General features: G+C 35.6%; 1 protein-coding gene across 2 annotated transcripts; it reads left to right on the forward strand.

Moving 5' to 3' along the window:
* Window positions 1-2,798: 2,798 nt before the first annotated feature.
* On the forward strand, window positions 2,799-22,578 carry LOC128159032 (sortilin-like). Of its 2 annotated transcripts, XM_052822064.1 has the most exons (23): window positions 2,799-3,112; window positions 4,107-4,166; window positions 5,634-5,698; window positions 5,981-6,086; window positions 6,536-6,712; window positions 7,388-7,408; window positions 8,470-8,540; window positions 9,100-9,176; window positions 9,495-9,637; window positions 10,408-10,491; window positions 10,852-10,912; window positions 11,269-11,519; window positions 12,124-12,226; window positions 12,768-12,844; window positions 13,318-13,603; window positions 13,916-14,039; window positions 14,783-14,857; window positions 15,370-15,486; window positions 16,331-16,466; window positions 17,947-18,050; window positions 18,436-18,556; window positions 18,986-19,099; window positions 19,212-22,578. In XM_052822064.1, exons 1-23 carry the CDS (start codon window positions 2,876-2,878, stop codon window positions 19,224-19,226), a joined length of 2,625 nt encoding a protein of 874 aa, XP_052678024.1. In that variant the 5' UTR covers window positions 2,799-2,875; the 3' UTR covers window positions 19,227-22,578. The 2 variants fall into 2 exon arrangements, with proteins under 2 accessions (XP_052678024.1, XP_052678025.1); XM_052822065.1 differs by lacking the exon at window positions 7,388-7,408 and having other exon boundaries at window positions 2,800-3,112.
* Window positions 22,579-23,229: the final 651 nt, after the last annotated feature.

A 23,229-nucleotide genomic window follows, 5' to 3' on the forward strand; every position in this document is an offset into this window, starting at 1 on the left:
GATATAAAATATTTGAAATATGTAAGAACATAAATCAAATGGCATCCATACATTTTGAAAGGTCATTGTGATTCATATCAAAAACTATATAGATGCTATAATTTTGAATTGCTAAATTTGCCATGAATCAGTATGTTACGTATCTGTTTAACATAATTGAATATATACGATGTAGTAGGTATAGTTATATACTATACATGATTATTTGTTAAAATAGTATTGGATGTACATCTTTAGGATTTACATAGACATTTTACAAACTTACAGATGTACAAAAACACAACATATTTAAACTTTAAAGCAATATAAATACTTTTTGATATGTAATATGGGCTATATATATATACGTCTCTTCTGTATATTGTAGCATTCCTTGGTATTACCGGCATATTTTCTTTAATTTTTTTTTTTACAAATCATTCAACAATTTCCACAACTTTAAAAAATTCGAAACCTGCGATTATTTTTTTCGGAAATTTGGTTGTGAAATTTGGAAAATGACCCTTATACAATTTATTCTCGCTATTTGGACTTGACACGCGCACACTAAACCAACAATTAATAAAGCTGAACACCGCTCGTAAATAGGAACCGCACACAGGTACCTGGTATATAAACCCTTCGATTTCGTTACACCCGATTGCACATCTGAAACTCGTGGCCGACGTGTAGTGTTCCTTTCGTTGTCTTTGGATTTTTATGCATTTAATTGTTATTTATGTGCACATTATGTCTGTAAATAATGCAATGACCAGTTCATTTGATGTTAGTACTCTCCTGGTTTGAAAAAAGTGCGTAAAACTTGACAATTTCATTGCGACCGAGTAACATGGCGAAGCAAGATGTACGTCCACACAGGTGAGACCTCTACAGCGATATACTTTGAACTGTTAAGAGGTCTATGGCTTATATAGGGGTGTAGGAAGAGCGGTGCTGAAAGAGAAATATGGCGGACAGTGCTTATTTACGAGCGGTGTTCAGCTTTAAGCTACTGAATTAATCCTGATTACACAATCGAAGAGTTATATACATGAAATATCATTAGAATCCCCGGAGATAAAATTATTTTTAAATTAACATAGAACTACAACATATACACATGTGAGCGTATTACTGAAGTATATAACTGTTTAAAGTAGTCCGAGTATCGCACTACGTCATAATACGGATTTTACAATATTGGTTCGACTTTTACAAAGCGTTTTAGATACCCGGTATTGATTTTGCTCTATATCGCTGATGTAAACAATGGCAATATTAAGCAATATTAGAACGGTAATATATGCATTCTATGAGAGATAGAAATGATTAATGTTGGATAACTCGATTCTGTTAAAGTAGTTTTTCAGAAGTTTCTGATTAACCAGGATCTAAGGTATGCTTATATCTTCTTTGTTTTGACCCCCCCCCCCGAATTTTTCCTTTTCTTTTACTAAAACATGTTTAAATTTAGAGACAGAAGCTATTTCGAATTTAATCAATCGTCAATTAATTAATGTTTAAATGATATCTGACATTGTTGAAAGATCTAGGCAGAAAACTGTAGCAAAATGTGATTTTACGGATTTTTTCGTCATGGTCTACTTGGTTTAGAGCTTATAGCGTGAAAAGTAATCCGTCAACATATAATTTATTTTACCAAATCTTTTTTCCAAGATGTCAATCTATAGAATAAACACCATGAATTTAAGTTTGAGTCCATAAAATAGTAAAAAAAATTACCAAACGCGATACTAGCATTGCATTTTTTGTATTCTATTTTGATACATCAGGTCCATAAAGCGTACTTACTTACAAAAATTTGCGCAAAATTATTGATGAGATATGGCTTAAATAAGTATTTATACTCTATTTTGTATGTTCAGTTCTAATTTTCCCAAAATTGGTAATTATTTTTAGGAAAAACGGACGTCTGGCAAATTTCATAATTGTCAATAATTTTCGCAAGGGGGTACACCCGTCTGAGAGGTGATAACAAACAAACTAGCATGTAAACATACATATTTTCTTTTGTATTTGTATTGCTAGAATGTATATTTATCATTTAAAGCTAAGCTTTTCATGATTGAGCCCATTTAGTGCCGAGTATAGGACTACCTTAAGTACAGTCATACAAAGCTGCATGTCTGTAGCATCCCGACCTGAACAAAATCGGATGGAATGTCGTCCATCCGAATTTTTTTCCGAATTGGAGCTACAGACATGCAACTAATACAAAACAAAAAAGTTTAAAGCAAACGCAAAAAAAAAAAAAAAAAAAATGCCGTGGGTGCGAGTCGAATAGTCAAGTCGTACTTAAATATTTGGGTACGAGTGAACCACATAGTTTTGGGTACGAACTGACCATTTGAGTACGAGTTGGTTTGGGTGCGAGTCGGGTTGGGTACGACTAAACTGTATGTTTAAACTGTTTTGTTTAGTTTAACAGATCTTCCGAAAATCATGATCCATTATCTCATTTGCATGTGAAATTCCTATACCGAAATCATCTCAAAACCATGATTTACACACAAGTCACTGATACGATCCCGTAGCTATTTTTCCTGTTTGGAAAAGTTTTTAGGTTGGAGCAAGTCTACGGGTTAACGTTGCATTTAACAATGATAAGAGATGTTTCCTTCTGCGCTCGCCCCAACAGTCACACCGTAAAACATATTAACAGAAGTTCTTCGGACCCCCCCCCCCCCCCCCCCCCCCAAGGCTGGAGTGGATGCAATCGTAACTACTCGGCCATTTCCGCTGGCGAAAAATAACTATTTTTCGCCAGCGGAAATGGCCGAGTAGTTACGATTTGAGTGGATGGTCATAAGCGGATACGAGTAATGTTTGTAGAGGTCGCTGCATACTCACGTGATGTACGAATCATCAAAACAACATGGCGACTACAGAGCTGTCGTTTCTCTCCCAGGTCTTCCTCTCGTTATGCATAACGTATGTGTGTATTGCCACACATGTCCATCAGTTCGAGGTTGATCTTAGACATCTAACGCAGTCCGTGGAATATAAGAAGGCCATCAGGAGCAGACGAGACCTCGCAGATGCCGCGTGCCAAAGACAGGAGTCTAGCTTTTTGCAGGAAGTCAATTCAGGAAAAGTTAAATTAGAACAGAAGGTTTGTATTACTCGCACAAGATCACATATCTTGGTAATTGAATAACCGTGGAACAATATCTCTGCCATTAACTTTCGCCCGAATCTGACAACCGAACAATGGAAATTTGGGTTATATAACATAAAACAGAGGAAATTCGCACGATCATAACGGTAGTGTAATTGTATGAAAAACCCAAATGAGAATAAAGGCTTTTCTCAAAAAAAGAAATGGTTCAGGCATTTTGACATTAGAGAAGTGAAGAAAAAAGAATTAGCCTACTTGCGCCGATCTTTATAAATGATTCTTCTTTAAGATTTCTCCTGCAGTTTAATTATTTTTTTCTTTTACACAAAACACTTTGTCTATTTCTCTTTTAATCATCTATAGTCTGTCCCCATACATTTATGCTGCACATTTGGACGATTTTGAATAAAAATACACATACCTGTGAAAGAAGTGCAATTGAAATTGATGAAAGGGAAAATTTCCAAGATAACTTCATTCACACATTATCATTTTACCCTCGTAAAAATTCACAGGAATGAAAACAGATTTCCTACAGAGATTTATAATGGGGAATGTTGACATCTTTTCTCTATTTGGAAGTCACTTGGAATACCTCGCACAATTTTTCAACATTATCATCCGGGCTTAATAATGGCTGATGCAATGCAAAATCCCTGTAGACTTTCTATTTTTAGCAGTGTATTGAAACCTGACAAGCTAAAGGGGGCGTTTCAAAATAGAAATTTTGAATTTTTTTTATAGTATTGAATGAACATCGTCTGAATCAATAGGTATTTATAGATGTTGAATAATTTAAGAAATTATACTGCAAAAATAACTTGGGACAGACTATAAAATTTACAACACTATGTTTTTACCAAGACCAACAGACATAACTGTGAGGAACTTTTGCTTTCTGCAGAAGCCAAGAAGTTGTATATATTGGATGCCAATCGCAGATCAGCAACAGCTTGCATTCTAATGTTCCTTTTTTTTTCCTTTTCAGCATTCGTTTGGAAACGAGTCTTACTACAGCCTAGCCTTAGCCTGGTGTGGAAACAATGGGGTAAAAAATGATATCATTATAAACTAGGAATACAAATACAGACACAAACAAAGTTAATATATGCTGAAATGTTAATACAATAATATGTATTGAGCACTTTTTACATTGTTTTATAAGTAACGTTATAAGGACGTTTTTAGACAAGCAAAACTGACCCGTATAAAATTAAATTGTAAAGACATGTTACATATACATCTAAGTACAAATATCAACAGAAAGATAAAATTGTGAATTTTGTAAATATTTAAGAAAAATGCACATGTAACTTAATACTAGGTCTTTATTTGGCCATTAAAAACATGAGGAAAATAGACAAAAGGATGCCTCTAAATGCAGTACATCCATGCATTTTAGGCTCCCCCTAACAGCAGAATGCAAATGAATTAGCCTTTTTAATTTCTGTCCATTTTCAAGAGCAAGTCCTAAGGCATTGTTTTATAGTATTTTCAGGGTACATTCGCCAGCTTTTTCAAGAACTATATTATCCCCTAAAAATTCATGAAATTCTGCACGTGTAAAATCTGGATGTTTTTGGAGTTACTCCCTTTAGTTTAGATTCTCGCAAAATTAATCTTTAAAAATTTTCTACATACTGTTTGCATGTAATCGAAAGGTAAACCTCTTTATTGTGCAATTGAAAATTTCAAAAATTGATTTTCATGTATACCGCATAAAAATAGCAGGAAAATCCCTTCCCATCATGCTTTTACCTAGAACCCCCCCCCCCCCCCCCCTGGATTTTATACGAAACTGTCTTTAGCTACCTTATACAAATACAAATATTTATTGGCACAAACACAACAATTGGCAAAGGCCTAATGAATATGCAGGAACATTTTTGTATGTTTAGAATAACGGCATGTACAGTATTATATATGATATACAGTTTATACAATAAACTAGGGGTGTGCATATACAAAAATTGACCACTAGCCCAGACCGGGGCAGGTGGCAGTAACCAAGTTACTGGCTCAAGGTAAATAGTTACTAACCAACAAACCTTTTCAAAACAATAAACTAAAGATGTACAAGGTGAAATAAATAGCCATAGATACAAGTGCTAAATAAATGTCAATCTGTATTGGAGTAGCTGGTCCAGTAATAGATTCACAACAGTTTCATGATAATAGCAATTAGTAATCATCAATTACTTCTCCTTGTTTAATATTTGTCATTGTCAAGGATAGAAACATACAATGCTTATACATATACATTTTTTAGTGCACAAAAATCTGGATTTTCCAACAAAGTTTAATTGTAGGTAATTTTAGTTGACGTGATATTGAGACTTAATTGATTTGACTCATTTTGGTTAAGATTCACTAGCCTGAAACCCAACATGGTGAAGGTTTGTGGTAGCTGGGCCTCTAAAATCATTAGCCCTGGGTGTTGGTAATTGCAGGTAGACTCAGACTGTGTAATGCACTGTTTTACTTGTACATGTACATTGTTGACTTTATTTTGCAGGATTTACTGGTAGTAATAACTCAAGAGGGTAATGGCATCGTTAGTCCATCCAAGATATTTCAAAGGTATTACATGAAGATTGTAGAGAGAAACATGAGAAGCGAGGGATGTTTTATTTTCCCATTTATATCTGATTAGTCCTCACCATGGAGATGAAACTAAACATGCTAAACATGCATGCACTTTTTTGGTTGTTTAAAAAAATCTACTGAAAGGATCAAGGGTTTCTACCATTTACATATATAGAGATTGAAACTTGCGTCATGAATTATTTATGAAGTTCCTGTCAAGTTTACATCTTGTATCAGCTGACGACTGAGTTTGCTCCCTTTTCTAATTTCTTACAGCCCTAACTATGGTGCCAAGTTTGATGATGTGACCAACAGGTTAGGAGGTGTTCCTAGGATTCTACGACATAACGGGGTGTTTAGAAACCCTCACAACACCAGGAAGGTCTGTCTGTTTGTCGTTCTGTTCATTTATGTAATTTTTTTTTTTAAAGATTTATCGCCTTTATGTACAACTGAAAGACTTGTTATGTTACAGAATAAATTTTCAAATTTATACTTTATACAAATGCTGCATATAACTGCCAGTATCATGGGGGATGTGTACTTAAATAATGAAGAGGAAATGTGGAAGTATTTACCCTCAGAAACATCAATTATTAGTTTCTTAGGCACCACTGAGTTTTGTTCATTGCTATCGCATCAATCGATTAAATTGTAAAAAGAAAAAGGAATTTTTTTCAGTTGAAAATGATTTAAAAAAAATAAAACATATTAGTTTTTACTCTTTCCCATGTATTATATTTTGAAAAAAATGTTTAACCTGAGAAACTTGAGATACATTTTTGGCCTAAGAATTCAGAGTTGAGGTGAGCCTTTTATGTCCTATTACAGGTGTATTTAGTGGATGTGGGTGACAAGTATGGCTCCTCCCTCTACGTCACAGAGGATGGGGGGGACACATTTTTTAAATTTGCGCTTCCTTTCCAACTGACGGGAGACATTACCTTTTATCCAAGGAAAGAGCACGAAGACTACCTATTAGCTTCTTCAGCCATACTTAGTACAAAGGTGAGAGAGAGAGAGAAAGAGAGAGAGAATATTAAATCTTTTAAAGATTATTTTAACCCAACAATAAAGAGCTTTCAATCCCTTATTACATTAGTTTGATGAAAGTTATTGGACAATGAATACGGATGTGATCCAATTTACATGTACCGTAAATGTAATGAAAATGTTACTTATTGTTGAGCTAATAGATTAACTCACTGTGTACTGATGTCAGTCATAAGTCAAAGATTGTATCTGAAACATTTGTTACAAGAAGGTAAATTTTGTCGTACATATAACATGTATAAATAGGAAGAGTATTTTTTATTTGAGAAATAGGGAAAGACAATTTATTTTGCAGATGTTTTTAAAAGCTTTGACTTTTAAACGAATCATAACCATTGTCTTGATTATCACAAATCTTTCATCATCATAAACTAACTTTTTCCATCACCAGACAAAATCATATTTTCTTTAATTTAGACACACAGAACTCTACAGATTTCTAAACAGCAATTTCTTTTAACTTTGTTACTCATTTTCATTGATGGCAAGCCAGATCATAAATATTTTAAGTTTTTCCTCCACAACTAATCCTTAATGATTTAGGCACAACAACTGTGTAGAATTTCTAATTGTCTAACTGCCCTTTTTGCACTGAGTGATTTAACATGTTTGTTGCGTTGTTCATCACAGATCAGCGGGGATCACCTAATGGTAGGTATGGTGTCGTTGTCATGGTGTCGTTGTCATGGCTTGATCCCCATGTTGTGTATTGTATCTGTAATCTAGATGCTCGATGAATGTGTCAGTGTTGTTATAGTAACTAATAGCTCGAGCAATGTATCAATGTTCACGTAAACTTTGCTAAAACCAACTAATAATTTTTTTCAAATTCCGTATATAAAACCTAGTCAGGTTAAGTCATAAATTCACAAGCTCTGTCAATCCTGAGTCTGCCATTTTGTTATTTCACAATCTTTACACCATCAGCGTAACAAACTCAGCAACCATATTCACCACAGAGATCTTCACAATTGCTGCACCATTTACATATTCACCACAGAGACCTCCTCAATGATTTACATATTACCATAAAGACCTCCTCAATCATTTATGTATTCACCATAGAGACCTTTTCAATCATTTACATATTACCATAGAGACCTCCTAAATCACTGCATCATTTACATATTCACCATAGAGACCTTCTCAATCACTGCATCATTTACATAATATGTAAGAATTATGGCTATACAATGCCATTTACCTTATAGTTTATAGTCATATGATTCGAGCAGCAGAAACACTGGTAATCTGTTACCATTCCTCCCTACCAGTAATTAATTAGTCAGTGGTAGGAAACCACTCCTGTTATCTGAAACTACTGAATGAATTTCAACCAAGTCTGTTATAGTTTCTATGGTGTTATATAAATAGCAGAACATAGAACATATATGGGTGTCCTATACCCAGGCCTGTGGACCTCTGGTTTCTGAGTGTATTGTGTTGAGTGTAAAGAAGCTGTTTATTGTGTCTGTAGCATGGCATTTGATAGAGATGTTCATAATATTCAGAAATTCAATTGTCTCTTTGAAAAACAATGCTGTATTCTACTGATATACCGGTATTCTGTGCATGCACTGTGAACTGATGGGGGAGGGGGAGGAATATTTCTTTAGAAAGTCCTTTGTGTTAGTACATTGTACATGTCAGTAATATGTCCGTGTACAACTAAACACCTCACTATATAGTTTCTATAATTGTTTCTATTTTAGACTCTGTATGCCAGCTTTAACAATGGCAGAACATGGAAGAAGGTGGATTCCTATATACAGAACTATAAATGGTAACCAATACAAAGACTGAGTTCAATTACAATTGGGCCGGGTGTCACTGGCTTGAATGGAGGACTCAATTTTGGGGAAAATATCAACTTTTTAAATTTTTCTTCTATTCATGAAAATAAAAATCCCTGCAGTATTCGAACTCTGGACATGCGGGTTGTTAGACTGAAGTTTCACCAGCGATATAAACTTTTTCACAATGGGTTAAAATTGCCATTTTGTGACGTGCTGTCATAAAAAGTATACGTCCATGGTGTGGGGGATCCTTAGAATGCTACATGGTACATGTTGTGGCCAATCAAACTTCTTGTAAGGTGTGAAATAATGCTTTGTAGCATGAAGAGTGACATGATTGTAGACTCGCTGACAGAGGCTGCCTGAGGAGATTTTGTGACACCCAAGATCTCTAGCAATTATCATAGTACATGTACATCGAAGACATTTTTATCTGGAATTAAATTGATATCACCAGTTTGGCATACAGTAAAAATATTGTTTTTTTTTCTATTGTTCTCTGTTTTACCGGTAGTTTAAAAGTCTTTTCTCTGACTTTGTTTACAGGGGCACAGAAGAAGATGATCCACAGACAGTCTACGCCACGATCGACCTCGAGAAGACCCACCCCTTCCTGGCTTCCTGTAAGTGGATGACGTAAAAGTGTTCAGTGTTTTAACTGCAGTTTAAGTTCAAGTCAGGCGTTTATTTTTGATAGTATTTCATGAATAATCAAAAAAGATAATTATATTATTAATTGTTTTATTTCTTAGCACTGCATTGATTGATAAAAAGAAATAACTGTTAAAATATTATAATTGAGTTATTTCCCTTTGCAAATTTTGCAGTGAAAATGAAAAAAAAAACCAGTCTGCTGCATTATATTTTGGCCTGAGAAAACTGTAAACAAATATATTTTGACCTTACCATGAGCTTTAAGATACAAGTTCTTTGCTTTGTAGTTGTCTCAGTTCATTACGTTCTCCAGAAATATGTCTATAAAAAGGATGGGGCATTAGTTAAACGGACCAAGATTCTGGAACATGTTGTGTCGTTTGGTCATCAGGACAAGTTCCTCTACGCCTCAGTGTACTCGGAGCAAGTAGTAAGTCTCATGTTGTGTCGTTTCGTCATCAGGACAAGTTCCTGTACGTCTCAGTGTACTCGGAGCAAGTGGTAAGTCTCATACTGAGCCTTGATGTCAAAGTCTTTGACTGGGCATGGTTGTCCTATCGCATAGGGTAAGTCTTAAACTGATTAAAAAGGCGTCACTTCTTAGGGGGGTAAGTCTTAACCTGGCCAGGGATGTCACATCTCTAGGGGTAAGTCTAAACGGGCATGAGTGTCAAATATTAAACATAGCAAGGAAGTCACTTCTCTGGGGGTAAGTCTTAAACTTGGCATGAGTGTAAGTGTGAGGGTCAGTCTTGTACTGGCTAAGGGTGTCACTTTTCTGGGAGTAAGAAAAGTAACTCAAACTACTGTGCTCTATTTTTAGTGCTTTCTTAACAAAACTTTTAGTTTACTGTCAACAATGAAATTTCATAGAAATGCTTGTATTGTTGATGGATGGTATCTTATTGAGGTTCGAGTGTGTTGATCAAGCCTAAATTGTCAATATTAACATAAGTTTTGAGTTTTGAAAATAGTATCCCTTTGAGTTCTATGAAAGAGCAATACAATGCCTATATCTCATGTGTATACTTTATTTAGGAAAGACAGTAATAGTGTTTGTAGCAGCACTATAAATATCTACCTCTCTCACAGAAGAATGTGAATTTAGAAACTTGAGTGTTGTTTTAAAATGTGCATGCTAATTATGCTAGTTTTTCAATCTTTTATGAAATCAGTATTAATTAAAGGCTATTTTTGTAGAGAGGAAATCGTTTGATGAAGATTTCAGCCGATCTTGGTAAATCTTGGAATACAGCCCAGCTACCAACGATCACTGGAGATAGGGTAAGGAAAGGAATCAAAGTACTAAAAGTACTGACAGGTATCAGTAAAGCCATGAAAATGTATTCTCTGTCTTATCTATAGATTCGGTATAGCAAGTGGGTAAATTATAGTTATGTGAAAAGAAAAATTGTGATAAAGAAAAATTGTGATTTTTGGATACAACAGTATTTGAGAAGTTGACAAAAAGTTTGACTTTTCAAATTATGTTCTAATTTTTTTTGGTCAGAATTATGTATAGTTAAACAAACATGAAAAGGAAGTCTTCAGATTTTTGTAACATCATCATCATCATCATCATGGTTGTTGAATATTACAGTTGCTTGATTATGTATTAAATATTCATACATTTTTTTATTGCAGTTTTACTCGGTGCTTGATATGAATGAGAAGTTGGTGTTTATGCATGTAGATAACCCTGGAGGTAAGCAAGCAAGTCCCACCTAACTGTGAGTTGACAAATCTATGATAACAATATACCAAAATTTAAAACTCTTTTCCTATATTGATGTTAAAGTATGAGTTCTCTGCCATAAGCTGTATTTTTTATTACTCTTTATCTTTGTCTCGCTACTGTATACACTTTTCATGGTACAATCAACAGATAGGATGTACAAGGGCTGGTGTATTCTGAGTCCCTCTTTCCAAGCTGTAATTTCAATTGCTTCATTGCAGACACTATTGTTGATACCCTGTACATGTTGCTGTACGTGTTGGTTATGTGGGGCCTGGTTTATTCTGAGTCCCTCTTTACAGGCTGTACTTAATTGGTTATTGTAGATACCGGTCACGGCACACTCTACACGTCCGGCGTGTGGGGACTCGTGTACTCAGAGTCTCTCCAGAAACACCTGTACCCTAACTACGGGGAGGTGACCGACTTCTACCGCGTTGAGTCAATGCGGGGCGTCTACATCACTAGTCAGATGTCCGAGGACGACAGCATTCATAGCATGATAACCTACAACCGGGGCGCCACGTGGCAGCCTCTCCCGCGACCCCAGGGTGCCATGTGTAAGGACGAGAAAAAGGTGAGTCCGTGTCCACAAGTTATTGTACCAGTGTGTATAGACAAGGAGATCAGTTATTGGTAACAGGAACCAAGGGAAATAACTACTGTGGAATAATCAGATTTCGTGGTGGCTCAATTTTTGTTGAATTCGTGGATACCTCTCATCCACGAATTAACATCCTCCACCAATTAATAAATTAAGGCAATAAAGTCATATTTCCATTTGTAGGTATACGAGAATACATGAAATTACGTCCCCACGAACCTGTAAAATCAAAGCAATCCACGAAAATTGGCCCCCTCGAATTTTAATGATTCCACAAAATTTGTTATTGCTAACAGTAACTTCCACAGTTCCGATCACAAAACGTTATCTGTAAGGACAAGAAAAAGATGAGACAGTGACCACTGGATTCAAAAGAACTTAGGACTTGTCATTTTTCACTATGGAGGCATAAGACTAATTTTTTTGGCCTCTTTATTGAAAAGATAGAGACAATCAATGTGGGTCTTGAAATCTTTCATGATTCAATGTTAAGATAATTTTTTTTCCTGGAATGATTGCTTTCTTGATATTTTTGATGTGATACAGTTGTTATTAGACTTCTGAAAATGTTTAACAGCCCTGCCATCTACAAATCCATGGTACCTACAGTATACAGAGGGGTGTGTCTGCCAGCCTTCCCCTCAGCTCCAAGTCTGCTCCAGGGATAGTCCTCGTCCATGGCAAGTAAACCTTTACATCCTGTCTATGGGGTTTATTTAATGTTCAGGGACAGGAACCTTCTAGAGGTTCATTGTAATCAGTGAGGACTGGGACTGTGTGCTAGAGGTTCATTGTAATCAGTGAGGACTGGGACTGTGTGCTAGAGGTTCATTGTAATCAGTGAGGACTGGGACTGTGTGCTAGAGGTTCATTGTAATCAGTGAGGACTGGGACTGTGTGCTAGAGGTTCATTGTAATCAGTGGGGACTGGGACTGTGTGCTAGAGGTTCATTGTAATCAGTGGGGACTGGGACTGTGTGCTAGAGGTTCATTGTAATCAGTGGGGACTGGGACTGTGTGCTAGAGGTTCATTGTAATCAGTGGGGACTGGGACTGTGTGCTAGAGGTTCATTGTAATCAGTGGGGACTGGGACTGTGTGCTAGAGATTTATTACACTCATCCCTTACATTCTGCACTCTGTGCGTGGTGAATGGGGGGGGGGTTAAACAATGTAAGGGGACTGTGTTAGAGGTTCATTGTAATCTTTGTTGTTTTTTCAGGTCACGTGGCGGATGCTTTACAGACAACCCAGCCTGATGTGTACGTCACAAGTGATGGAGGATACAGCTGGGCAAAGGTACGCTACCTGAATCATGGAAATTAATTAATGGTTTGCTACCTGAATCAGGTGTAGTAATTAAAGGTGTGTTTCCTGAATCAGGTGTAGTAATTAAAGGTATGGGATTGTGAAATGAGAGGCACATAACTTTCAAATAGAGTTTAGGGAATATGCTCCAGTACCCAAAAGGTATACTTTATGAAGTTTCTTCAGTATGTGATGTTTTAAAAATAGCTTGCATATGCATAGGTTAACTTAGAATGCAACAACATATTAATTTCTGTAATATAAATTTATATATATACATTTAGAATATATTTCATTGCAAATTATGTGCAAAATATTATTAATTTCAATTTAAATCAAATTAATTTTTAAAAATCAATGGGCTTTAAAAACCCTAAGGCCTGTAGTAAGCATTAATGAATAACTTTACAAGTTATAATTACTGACCTTGTCATGGCCTGATGGTGTTGTGGTTTTGTTTCCAGGCACTAGACGGTCCCCACATGTACCAGATAGCTGACAGTGGGGCTCTATTAGTGGCCATCTCTACGTCAGACCCCCAGCCGACGGTCATTAAGTTCTCTGTGGATGAGGGGCGATGCTGGCACGAGTACAAATTTATACAGAACGCCTCAGAGGCCATCATACTTACTGGTCTACTGACTGAGCCTGAGAACCGAGCCATGGTGGTGGGGGTGTGGGGGTACCACCCCACAAACAAGACCTGGACCGTGTTTGCCATAGACTTTGCTAAGGCCATTCCAAGGAAATGTCAGTATTAAAAACTACTTCAGGCCTATTATACTTCCATGATACCCTCAATCTGTATTTGCAAATAAATTGTACTACATGTACATGTATATCAAAATAGATGCTATATTTCATTTTCATATAGAGTCATTCACCAATCATAGTCAAAATTTTAAAAAAATTAGAAACCCACGATAAAAGTTGTCAATCCAAAATTGAAAATTGACCCCTTTTAAATTTAATGATTCCATTATAATCAAATTTGATGAATTTGTTTTATTAACATTAACATATAAAAGTTTAGTTAAGAGACATGCTTGCCTGTTTCAATAGGTGGCCGTGATGACTATGAGGTGTGGAAGCCTCACTTTGAGCTGAGGAAGGCGGAGCAGGCGGGCGTTGGGGGCTGTCTCCTGGGGCTCAGGGAGGAGTTCATGCGAATCAAGAAGGACAACTGGTAGGTGACCTTGAACATCTAGAGGTCAAAAACTGTGAAAGCGTTTTTTTATGCTGATGGTTAAGTATGTGTTTTCTATGGTCAGCAATACGCTTGGGTATTTAATATGCAGATAAACCAGATAAACCACTCTGAAATGTTGAGTTTTTACCAATATGCGCGGGGGTATTTTATGCGGTTTTAGGCCTAACGCGCAACTAGTGTAAATTTCCCCCACACGTAAAGGACCACTTTTCATGATGTTGTCATGTAGGGTCTACTGAGAGTTAGTATTATATTTAAGGAAGGACAGCTGTTTGTAGTAGTCACTTCTTTCCGGCCAAGAACATGTGGTGATCTTGCAGCAGTTGTGTGAGGTCAGCTTGGAGTTGATGTGGGGTCAGACCAAAGGTCACATGTTTAGGGATTGAAAATTTAGCTCTTGTTTCCTTAGACAGTTTTTTGACTGTTTGGTTTTCCATGTCACAAGTTTTCGGAACATATCAGAATACACAGTAGCCTTTATGTACTAGCTTAGGTGTTGTTTGTTTGTCATCCACTTTTGTGGTTTTGTTCTCACAGTATGCTCTACCTTTACTATCAGTCAACAGTAACTGACCTAGTTAGTAACCTCATGATGCGGAGTGCTTTTAGCACTGTCAAAGTCACAAACGCAGTATATTTTTAACTTAGTTTCATTGTGCTTCAAAAGTAGAAGTTTCTATGGAAACACGTGTGATTTAAACAGTTTTTTATTCCAACAGGTGCACCAACGGATATAACTATACTATAGAAAAGAAAGCCACTGAGTGCATCTGTACCCGAGAAGATTACGAATGGTAAGTGCATGGTCGCTAGCTATGTTACAATAAGTCAGGCATCTGTACCCGAGAAGATTACGAATGGTTAGTGCATGGTCGCTAGCTATGTTACAATAAGTCAGGCATCTGTACCCGGGAAGATTACGAATGGTAAGTGCATGGTCGCTAGCTATGTTACACCAAGTCAGGGAAGGATTAATGATACATGGTTGCTATATCTGTTCATGGATTTTTCCGTTTTTTTCCCCGATTACGACAAAGAGCACACGGCGGACGGCTGGTGTGACCGGTCAGCAGAAGATGCTTTCTCCTCTTAGGCACCTGATCCTTCCTCTATATTTTTTGGAGGTCCATGTTACTCTGCTTGAATTTGTATTTAGTTTTATGGATTTTTGAGATAGTGGACAGTTTGTTATTGTCATTTTTCATGGTAAGATTATTGAGTGTTAAAGCTTATCCCTGGTGGCCCGCTATTACAGTGAGCATAGAACCTGCTGTGTCTCACTGAATCCTGTTTTTTTTCCCTGCAGTGATTATGGTTTCCTGAGGGAGACTGGCTCTGATATATGTAAGGAAGACCGGGCGTTCAGGAAGCCCCAGATTGACATTTGTCTGCGGGGTCACGAAGAGCAGATAGTGACAGAGGGGTAAGATTACTGTCATTACCCAATGAAAGAATTATCAAATTTAAGGATTTATTCAGTTAAAGATCTGTGACAGTTGAAGCCAGGCATTTCAACTCGTTTCAGAATAGATATGCTCAGCTTTTAGCATGATTTGGGTTTAATGAGTTTTTAACAACTGAACCAAATGATGTGAGATACATGCAATACTGTACTCTTTTCAATTATCCCTGTGTCCTACCTAACTCCTGTATGTGCTCATTGAGGCATTGAATTCTAATATTTCTAGACACTTATGAAAAAAATATCAGTTTGCACACTGAAAGATTAATGTGGAAAATAATTCTTTTCTAAAACAATTTGTTTTAAAAGACTGGTTTAAATTTTATTTTTTTTCTGTACGACTCAAAATTAATTTGAATGATGTAAAATTGTTATTTCTGAGTTCGTTATAATACATGTACCAATAAAATGATGCAAGGCCTTGGACACCCCAAAACTTTGATTTAAAATACTGTAGAAGCAGAAATATTCAACAAGGATCTAATTTCGTTATTTTCATTAGCAGTTTAAATCAATGAAATTAAATCCTTGACGAATTTTTAACCCAAGTATCAATAAATACAAAGAGATTACAATATGATGAAAATGAATGTCGACAAAATCTTATTTGATTTAAAAACAACGAATTTTGACCCAACAAAAATATGTGTGTCTACAATCTCTGTCTGTAATGTCATTGTATTTTTATTTAACAATTCACACTTAAAAAATTGTTTTTCTGTTAAGGTACATAAAGATTGAGAGGACATGAGTAAGATGTGCATCATCTGTACATTGTTATACAGAGTACAACGGTTTGTTACAGGTACAGGAAGATCCCAGGGGACAAGTGTAAGGGAGGGTTCTCCCCCACCGGGCGGCAGATTGATATGACCATACAGTGCTCTGAAAACTCCAAAGAGCTTGTGATAGAAGAAGTCTCGTTTCAGGAGACAAAATCGGTGAGTAACTAAAAAATGATGACCTCAAAATTGGAATTATTTTGGATGCTAGAGCTACAAAAAGTGGGTTTTGAACTCCTAACTTGGAGATCAGTAGCTTACACTAGAAAGCTGAACACTACTCAATAAAGACATTGTCCACCATATTTATCCCCTCGCGCAACTTGTTGCGAAGGGGATATAGCATCGCTACCGTGCGTGTGTGTGTTCGTATGTGTGTATGTATGTATGTATGTATGTATGTCTGTATGTGTGTGTGTGCACTCCATTTCAATTTTCTAGTAAATTAATAAAAAACCTTCCAATAGAATTTCCTCAGCCTTTGCACAAATATGCCTCATTGTAAAAGATTAAAACAAATGCAATGTCATATTAATTGGTCAAATTTTTATTCAAAAACTTAGATAAAATTACACCATTGTAGAGGAGGGCTACATTATGACAAAATCCGTTCAAAACTAAAAAATATTTATCATAGATAGAATGCATGTGCCTTTCCAAATCATTTATACTGCTACAAATTATTATTTCATTAAATCAATGTCATAATCAATTTTATATACGAGTTATCAATCGAAATTTCTGAGTAAGAGTTATCAATCTTCCGCTTCACTTCTTTGAAACCAAAGTGAAAGTAAGCAGTTCAAATCAACAACTTGATATTTTTTGGATTTAGATCTAGTACAGGTAAAGAAAATGTAGTTTTAGCAGTAATGGAGGATTAGTAGAATATGGTCTTGTCATTAACATAACTATATATTGCTAAATAATGCATCCCTACACACAATAACTCATGTCGCGAGGGGATGCTCCGCTTAGCGGTGCCCTTGTTTCTCTTTTATCACCGTTCTCCTTACAACCCTTTTGTAAGTCGCGTAACTCTTTACAGTTCAAAGTATTTCGCTGTAGAGGTCTCACCTGTGTGGACGTACATCTTTAATCGCTGTGTTACTAAGTCATGATGAAATTTACAAATTTTTTACACTTTTTTTCAAGCCAGGAGAATACAAACATCAAATATACAGTTAAATGCATTATTTACAATCAGAATATGTACATAAATCAAGAAATAAAATCATAAAAGCTAAGACCACCGAAGGAATACTACCTGTTGACCACAAGTTTTAGGTGTGCAATTTGGTTCTTGAAATAGAAGGGTTTAAAACCTGTGTGACGGTGCCTATTTATGAGTGGTGTTCAGTCTTACACTTTGTACTATACTGTTAGACATCCTGGTAGTCATTAGACAAAACCTGTGTGACGGTGCCTATTTATGAGTGGTGTTTTCTTTGTACTATACTGTTAGACATCCTGGTAGTCATTAGACAAAACATTTTAACATGATTCTTTCAGGGATGAAAATTAGCTGCCATTGTTTATAAAAATATTTACTGGAATAGTCAATCTAAACATTTTAAACAAAGAAATGTATTGTTGACAGCTCTTTGAACAAAAACTATCACGGTAACTATTATTTCAGAAGTCCAATGGTAGCGTGGTGGCAGCAGTGCTGATCATTGTGGTGTTGTTAGTGGTGGTGATGGGGGTGTTCTTGGTCCACAAGTTTATCGTACTCAGGAGGCAGTGAGTATAGATACTTATCATCTTATGGGGGTGTTCTTGGTCCACAAGTGTATCGTACTCAGGAGACAGTGAGTATAGAGGGGGGATGGGTCTTAGGGGACGGGGAGAAAAATCTAATCCCATCATATCTCATTTGGAGGATAAGGGTGTCAGGAGACAGTGTGTAGCCCTATCTTATATTCATCGTTTGGAAAGAATTCAATGAATTTCGTTTGAAACTGTTTCACACCAGTTTGACTATGAAACAACAAATATGGATAGGCATCACACACCATATAAATTTGAATGTCGAACAAATGTCTATCCACACAACCGTACTTGAGTCACTGTTAAACTGTTAAAAGCTGGATACAGCTCTAACTCTTGTCCTGTTTTTTTTTTCCAGTCGTGTAGTATACAGATATTCTCTGCTGAATCAGAATGATGCCGATCGATACGATAATGAGTTTGAGACGGCCATATCAGCGGCGTCTGGGACAGTCTACCACGATTCTGACGATGATGAAGTAAGACAAATGCTGTCCTAAAAAATGGCTATTGTAACTACATTTCCAATTTAAGAGCAACAGACAATACATAAAAAAATGTCATACACAGTTTGCAAAGTATGTCCTATATTTTTATCAGTTGAGGCTTCAGAACAGACACTGTGTATAAAGATAAAAACTTTCATTACATTTAACGGGGTTAATTTTTGCCTATACCTATGATAAAGGATTAACTCATGTCTAATAGTTCACTATGAAATTTCTCTGTAAAGAATATAACTAATCTGTGCATTTCACAAAAGGGTGTTCTGTTGCAATTAAAGACATAATTTCATTATTCAGGTAACCTTAAGATATCGTGTGTTCAAAATTGGTTTTTATATTCATGTAACTGTTTTGCATTTAAGTGTATCATTCTATATCATGTGGCCATGTTTTGTTTTCCAGGAACTGAACTCTCCAGCTGTGAAGAAAGACAAAAGAAGCTATGGATTAACGAATGGAATAAAGAAGGAGTCCCATGGTACCCACGTAAAGTCTTATCACGATGACTCTGACGTGGTAAGAGTGACTCTGATGGAGAGAGATATTTGTTGGCTTGTGCTATAGTATATATGTATACATATGTATAATGTACTGTGATTGTCAATCATCATGTATTGTATCCTTACAGGACATGCTGGAATAGATACAGAAGGAAAGAGAGATCTGCGTCAACATTCCTCAATGACTTTCAAACTCAGGCCCAGGGGTTTCAATGGATATAAATTTTATATATTCTGTAAACCTGTGTTAAAATATCAGACAGAGACCAAAAAAAAAGGAACATGGAAACTATAAAAAAATTATTTCCTGTCTTAACTGTTGCCTCGGAGACCAAGGAAATGGAATTCTGTTTCTTGGACAACATTGTTTCCCAAAGAATTACCAAAGTGGATTCTCGGCAGAGTGATAGACTCACCTGTAATTTTGTCAACTATCTGTGATGTAGCAGGGATCTCTACAAGTCTGGGCCATCAAAGATTTTCTTGTTCATCTTTAGTTATGTCTTGGTTTAAACATTTGCAGATGACTTTTCAAGTTATCTCAATCTTGAGGGCAATCAGTTTGTTGGATGTCCATGGGTGTAAACAATTTTATTTATAAGAAGTGCTAACCAGGATTACTGTAAACCAACTTTTAAAGCGTGCGAGAAATTTTCGCGAGGTTAGAGAGAGCCTTGTCGTCATGAATATTTTTCACCGCGAACCAATTCTTTGTCTATAGTTTTAATAACAATACAGGTTTGGATAAGGCTTGGTCGCGAACATTAGTCATCGCGAACCAGTTTATGGGCAGTTAATTGCGAAATAAAGTCGCCGCAAATAAAAATTGGTTCACAGTATATGTTTGATGGGAACTGTGGTCTCATCCTTATTTGTTGAAGATTGAATTTTTGTGGATTTGAAAGATGAGATTTATTGGTAGGAGTATTGTCCATACGCTTGTACCTACGTCTCCTTAAAATGTTACTCAATCCATGAAAATTAATACCCACGGATATTAATGAAACCACATTATTAATACATTTTTTCTTCTTTTGTGATACAGTTGCTTTGATTTATGGGTTTCAGATGGGGATTTGTGTGTTGGATATGTCTTTAATTTATTCTGTTTGAGGTTATGGAGGTTTCTTTTTATATTTACATGTTATAGATTGCACAGGTGGTTGTTTTTTATTTTCTGTATCATTAATGTACTGGATATAATAGTAGATTACTTAGTGCACCACATTTATTGAGCAATAATAAGGGAACTTTATTTTACGTATGTTATATGTAAGGTTTCTGCTTCTTTGAGAACACTTGTAATCAGAGTATAGTTATGTACAATGTAATACAGTGTAATCCATGTATACTTACACACAGTGACACCTGTCTTGTACTATGTGTAATCTGGTCCCTGAATAATATTACACCTGTGTGAATAGAACACCTGTATTGTATTACTTATCTCTAAAACTCTACATTCCATTAACTGCTCAATCATTGATCACTCCCCTGTACATTGAATGTAGCAGTATAGAGGTATCATTGTGATCACTCCCCTGTACACTAAATGTAGCAGTAAAGAGGGTCCCAGTCATTTGTATTAAGGTGATCACTCCCCATTACATTGTTTGTAGGAGTGTGGAGGATTTAGGTCACTGGTAATCTTGTGTAGCCATCTAATTACTCTGTTGCTGGGGTTTGTGGTTCTGTGTTTAATGTGGGATCTCCTTGTTTACATATCTTGTTTTGTTTCTAGTTATTTATGTGCGTTTAAATATATATTTGTTTGCCCAGAGATTGATGACAATACTGCAGTGGCGTGATGTTTTGATGTAATTCATTCCTGTTATATTACATATACCTAATAAGAAGCATAGCCATTTTTTGTCCATGGCCTGTTATCAGTACTGGTACATTGTCATAGTTTATTGGTACAGAGTATTTTGTTTCATGAAATCCACTGAGACTGAATCTGTCAGATGAAGCTTTCACATTAGTCATTCAATATGACTTCTAACTTGACCAAATTTGACTTTGTTTATTGTCACTTGATGATTGTACTCAATGTAGCTAAATGTGTATTTCTATTTTTTTTTCTTTTATACTGTTTCCAGAGAGAAAATTGATTAGAATAGTTTATATTGATAATAAGAAATTAAGAATAAGATTTTTAATGTGTTATTAACAAAAGAATGCAATTTTGTTTTTGCTAAAAATATTTTGCCATCTTAAATGTATCCAAATGGTTAATTGGCAATAAGCTAATCTGGGAATTTGTAATGTTACTTTATTTTTATAATTCAAATTATTTTGTTTTGTGATTTTTCATTTTTTGTAACTTACTTCATTGGAAGTTTAACTATGCATAATCTATTCAGTCTTAAATATGTACAGAACAGTTATGTACAGTGACGTTTGCATGATTGTGTGAAGATTAAGAGGGCTGGGTGGCGGCCATTTTTCAGACTTTATTATCTCCTTGAAAAGAAGAGCTTTATATAAAGATGTAGGACAATTCTCAAATCTTAACATCATATAAATAGTGCCTGTTTTAGAGGGTAACAGTTGAAATTGACACCCCGAAGAAACCATTGTCAACCAACGTGAAGCGGAGGTTGACAACGGTTTTCGAGGGGTGTGAATTTCAACAGTTACCTCCCAAACAGAATCTATTTATTTTATTATACTGAATGTCTTAATTTTAAAGAACATTTTACTGCTTTTATACAAAAATGAAGTGAATTCTGTGGCGAACCGTAAGCGCATAATTTACTCGCATTTAACAATTCGTTGTGTTACCCGTTGCCAAGTGTGTTGCTAATGCTGAGGGTAATAGAATGGATTATCAACTGCGTCTAAACCAATCAGATTTCAGTATTTAACATGAAAGTATAATAAAAGATATTTACAACTTGTCTTTACTTAATACTTATTAATATCAGCCAAAAAATCACAGATGATAATTTAAATTAGATCTGATGAGTAGTTTGTAGATGGCCAGCCTCTTTAAGAGATCAAAGAATTTTTATGTGTGTGAATAGAGAATATTTGTATGTATTTATTTTTTATTATTTATTTTCCTTTTATTTTTGGTTACCAGGTATATTTTTCTGAAATAGTTTTCTTCGACATCAGTATATGGATTATATTCCGACCCAAGAATTGTACGTGTTCTTAGCATCTGGGGCCAGTAGTCTTCTTTGAATGTTTCCGTCTGACTCTGGCATGAAACAAAATTTTTATTTGGAATTTTGAATCTTGTAAATTATATGGGTCTTTCATTGTTTATCTCTGAGTAGAACATACCGAGTATTTGTGCTCTGAACAAGACAAGAAGATTTAGTTTGGTTTTGATTTGAAATAAGAGAGAGAGGGGAGAAAGAAATAGAGAAATAGCACTGATACAAAGAAATCCAAGTTGTATAAATTCTCTCTATTTACAATGTTATAATGACCATGCTGTTTATTTTCTCATTATTTACTTGTTAAATAATAAAACATGACCAAACCTGTTTGTCCCATTTGTCAGCCAAAGACTAGTGGATTGTTGGGAATATTAATGTGGTTTAGATGAGGCACAGACACCCTCATGTATTTAAAATTAGTTCCTGAATGAATCTCTTTTGTCTTGGAGAGCATTTCTCTTTAGCAAAAGTATTACAAAATCAATATTCAAAATTACATATGTATTACTTTCAAGTACCTAAATAATTTGCATTTTTGAATTTTGAATCTCATATTCATCCTTTGATTTTCTTCGTCATGGAACCCGCACACTAATGATCAGATGACAAAGCAAGTATCGATTAGAATGGGTGTAAAACATTTTCAGCTTCAATATTGCTTTAGATGAACTAAAATATATGGTATCTTGAAAGACTGCAAAAGCAAACTAAGTTACTAGTAACCGATATTGGCTAAATGACATTTAAGTTCTAATTTGACGAAAACTAATAAAAAAGTCTTAACAACTCAAGGTACAAAGTAAAACGTAACAACGAAATATCATTAGGTTAGAATGAAATATCAAATGCACTCATGAAAAACAGCAATGTCGTGAAGGATTCAAGTTATTTGACAATTCATAAAAAAATGAAAAAGAAAATGGAGTAGGAGTGATGTCCCCTTATACATAAAAAATCCTCTTCACAAAGAACCAAC

This window comes from Crassostrea angulata, chromosome 8 (assembly GCF_025612915.1).
Source record: "Crassostrea angulata isolate pt1a10 chromosome 8, ASM2561291v2, whole genome shotgun sequence".
NCBI classification, from domain to species: Eukaryota; Metazoa; Mollusca; class Bivalvia; order Ostreida; family Ostreidae; genus Magallana; species Magallana angulata.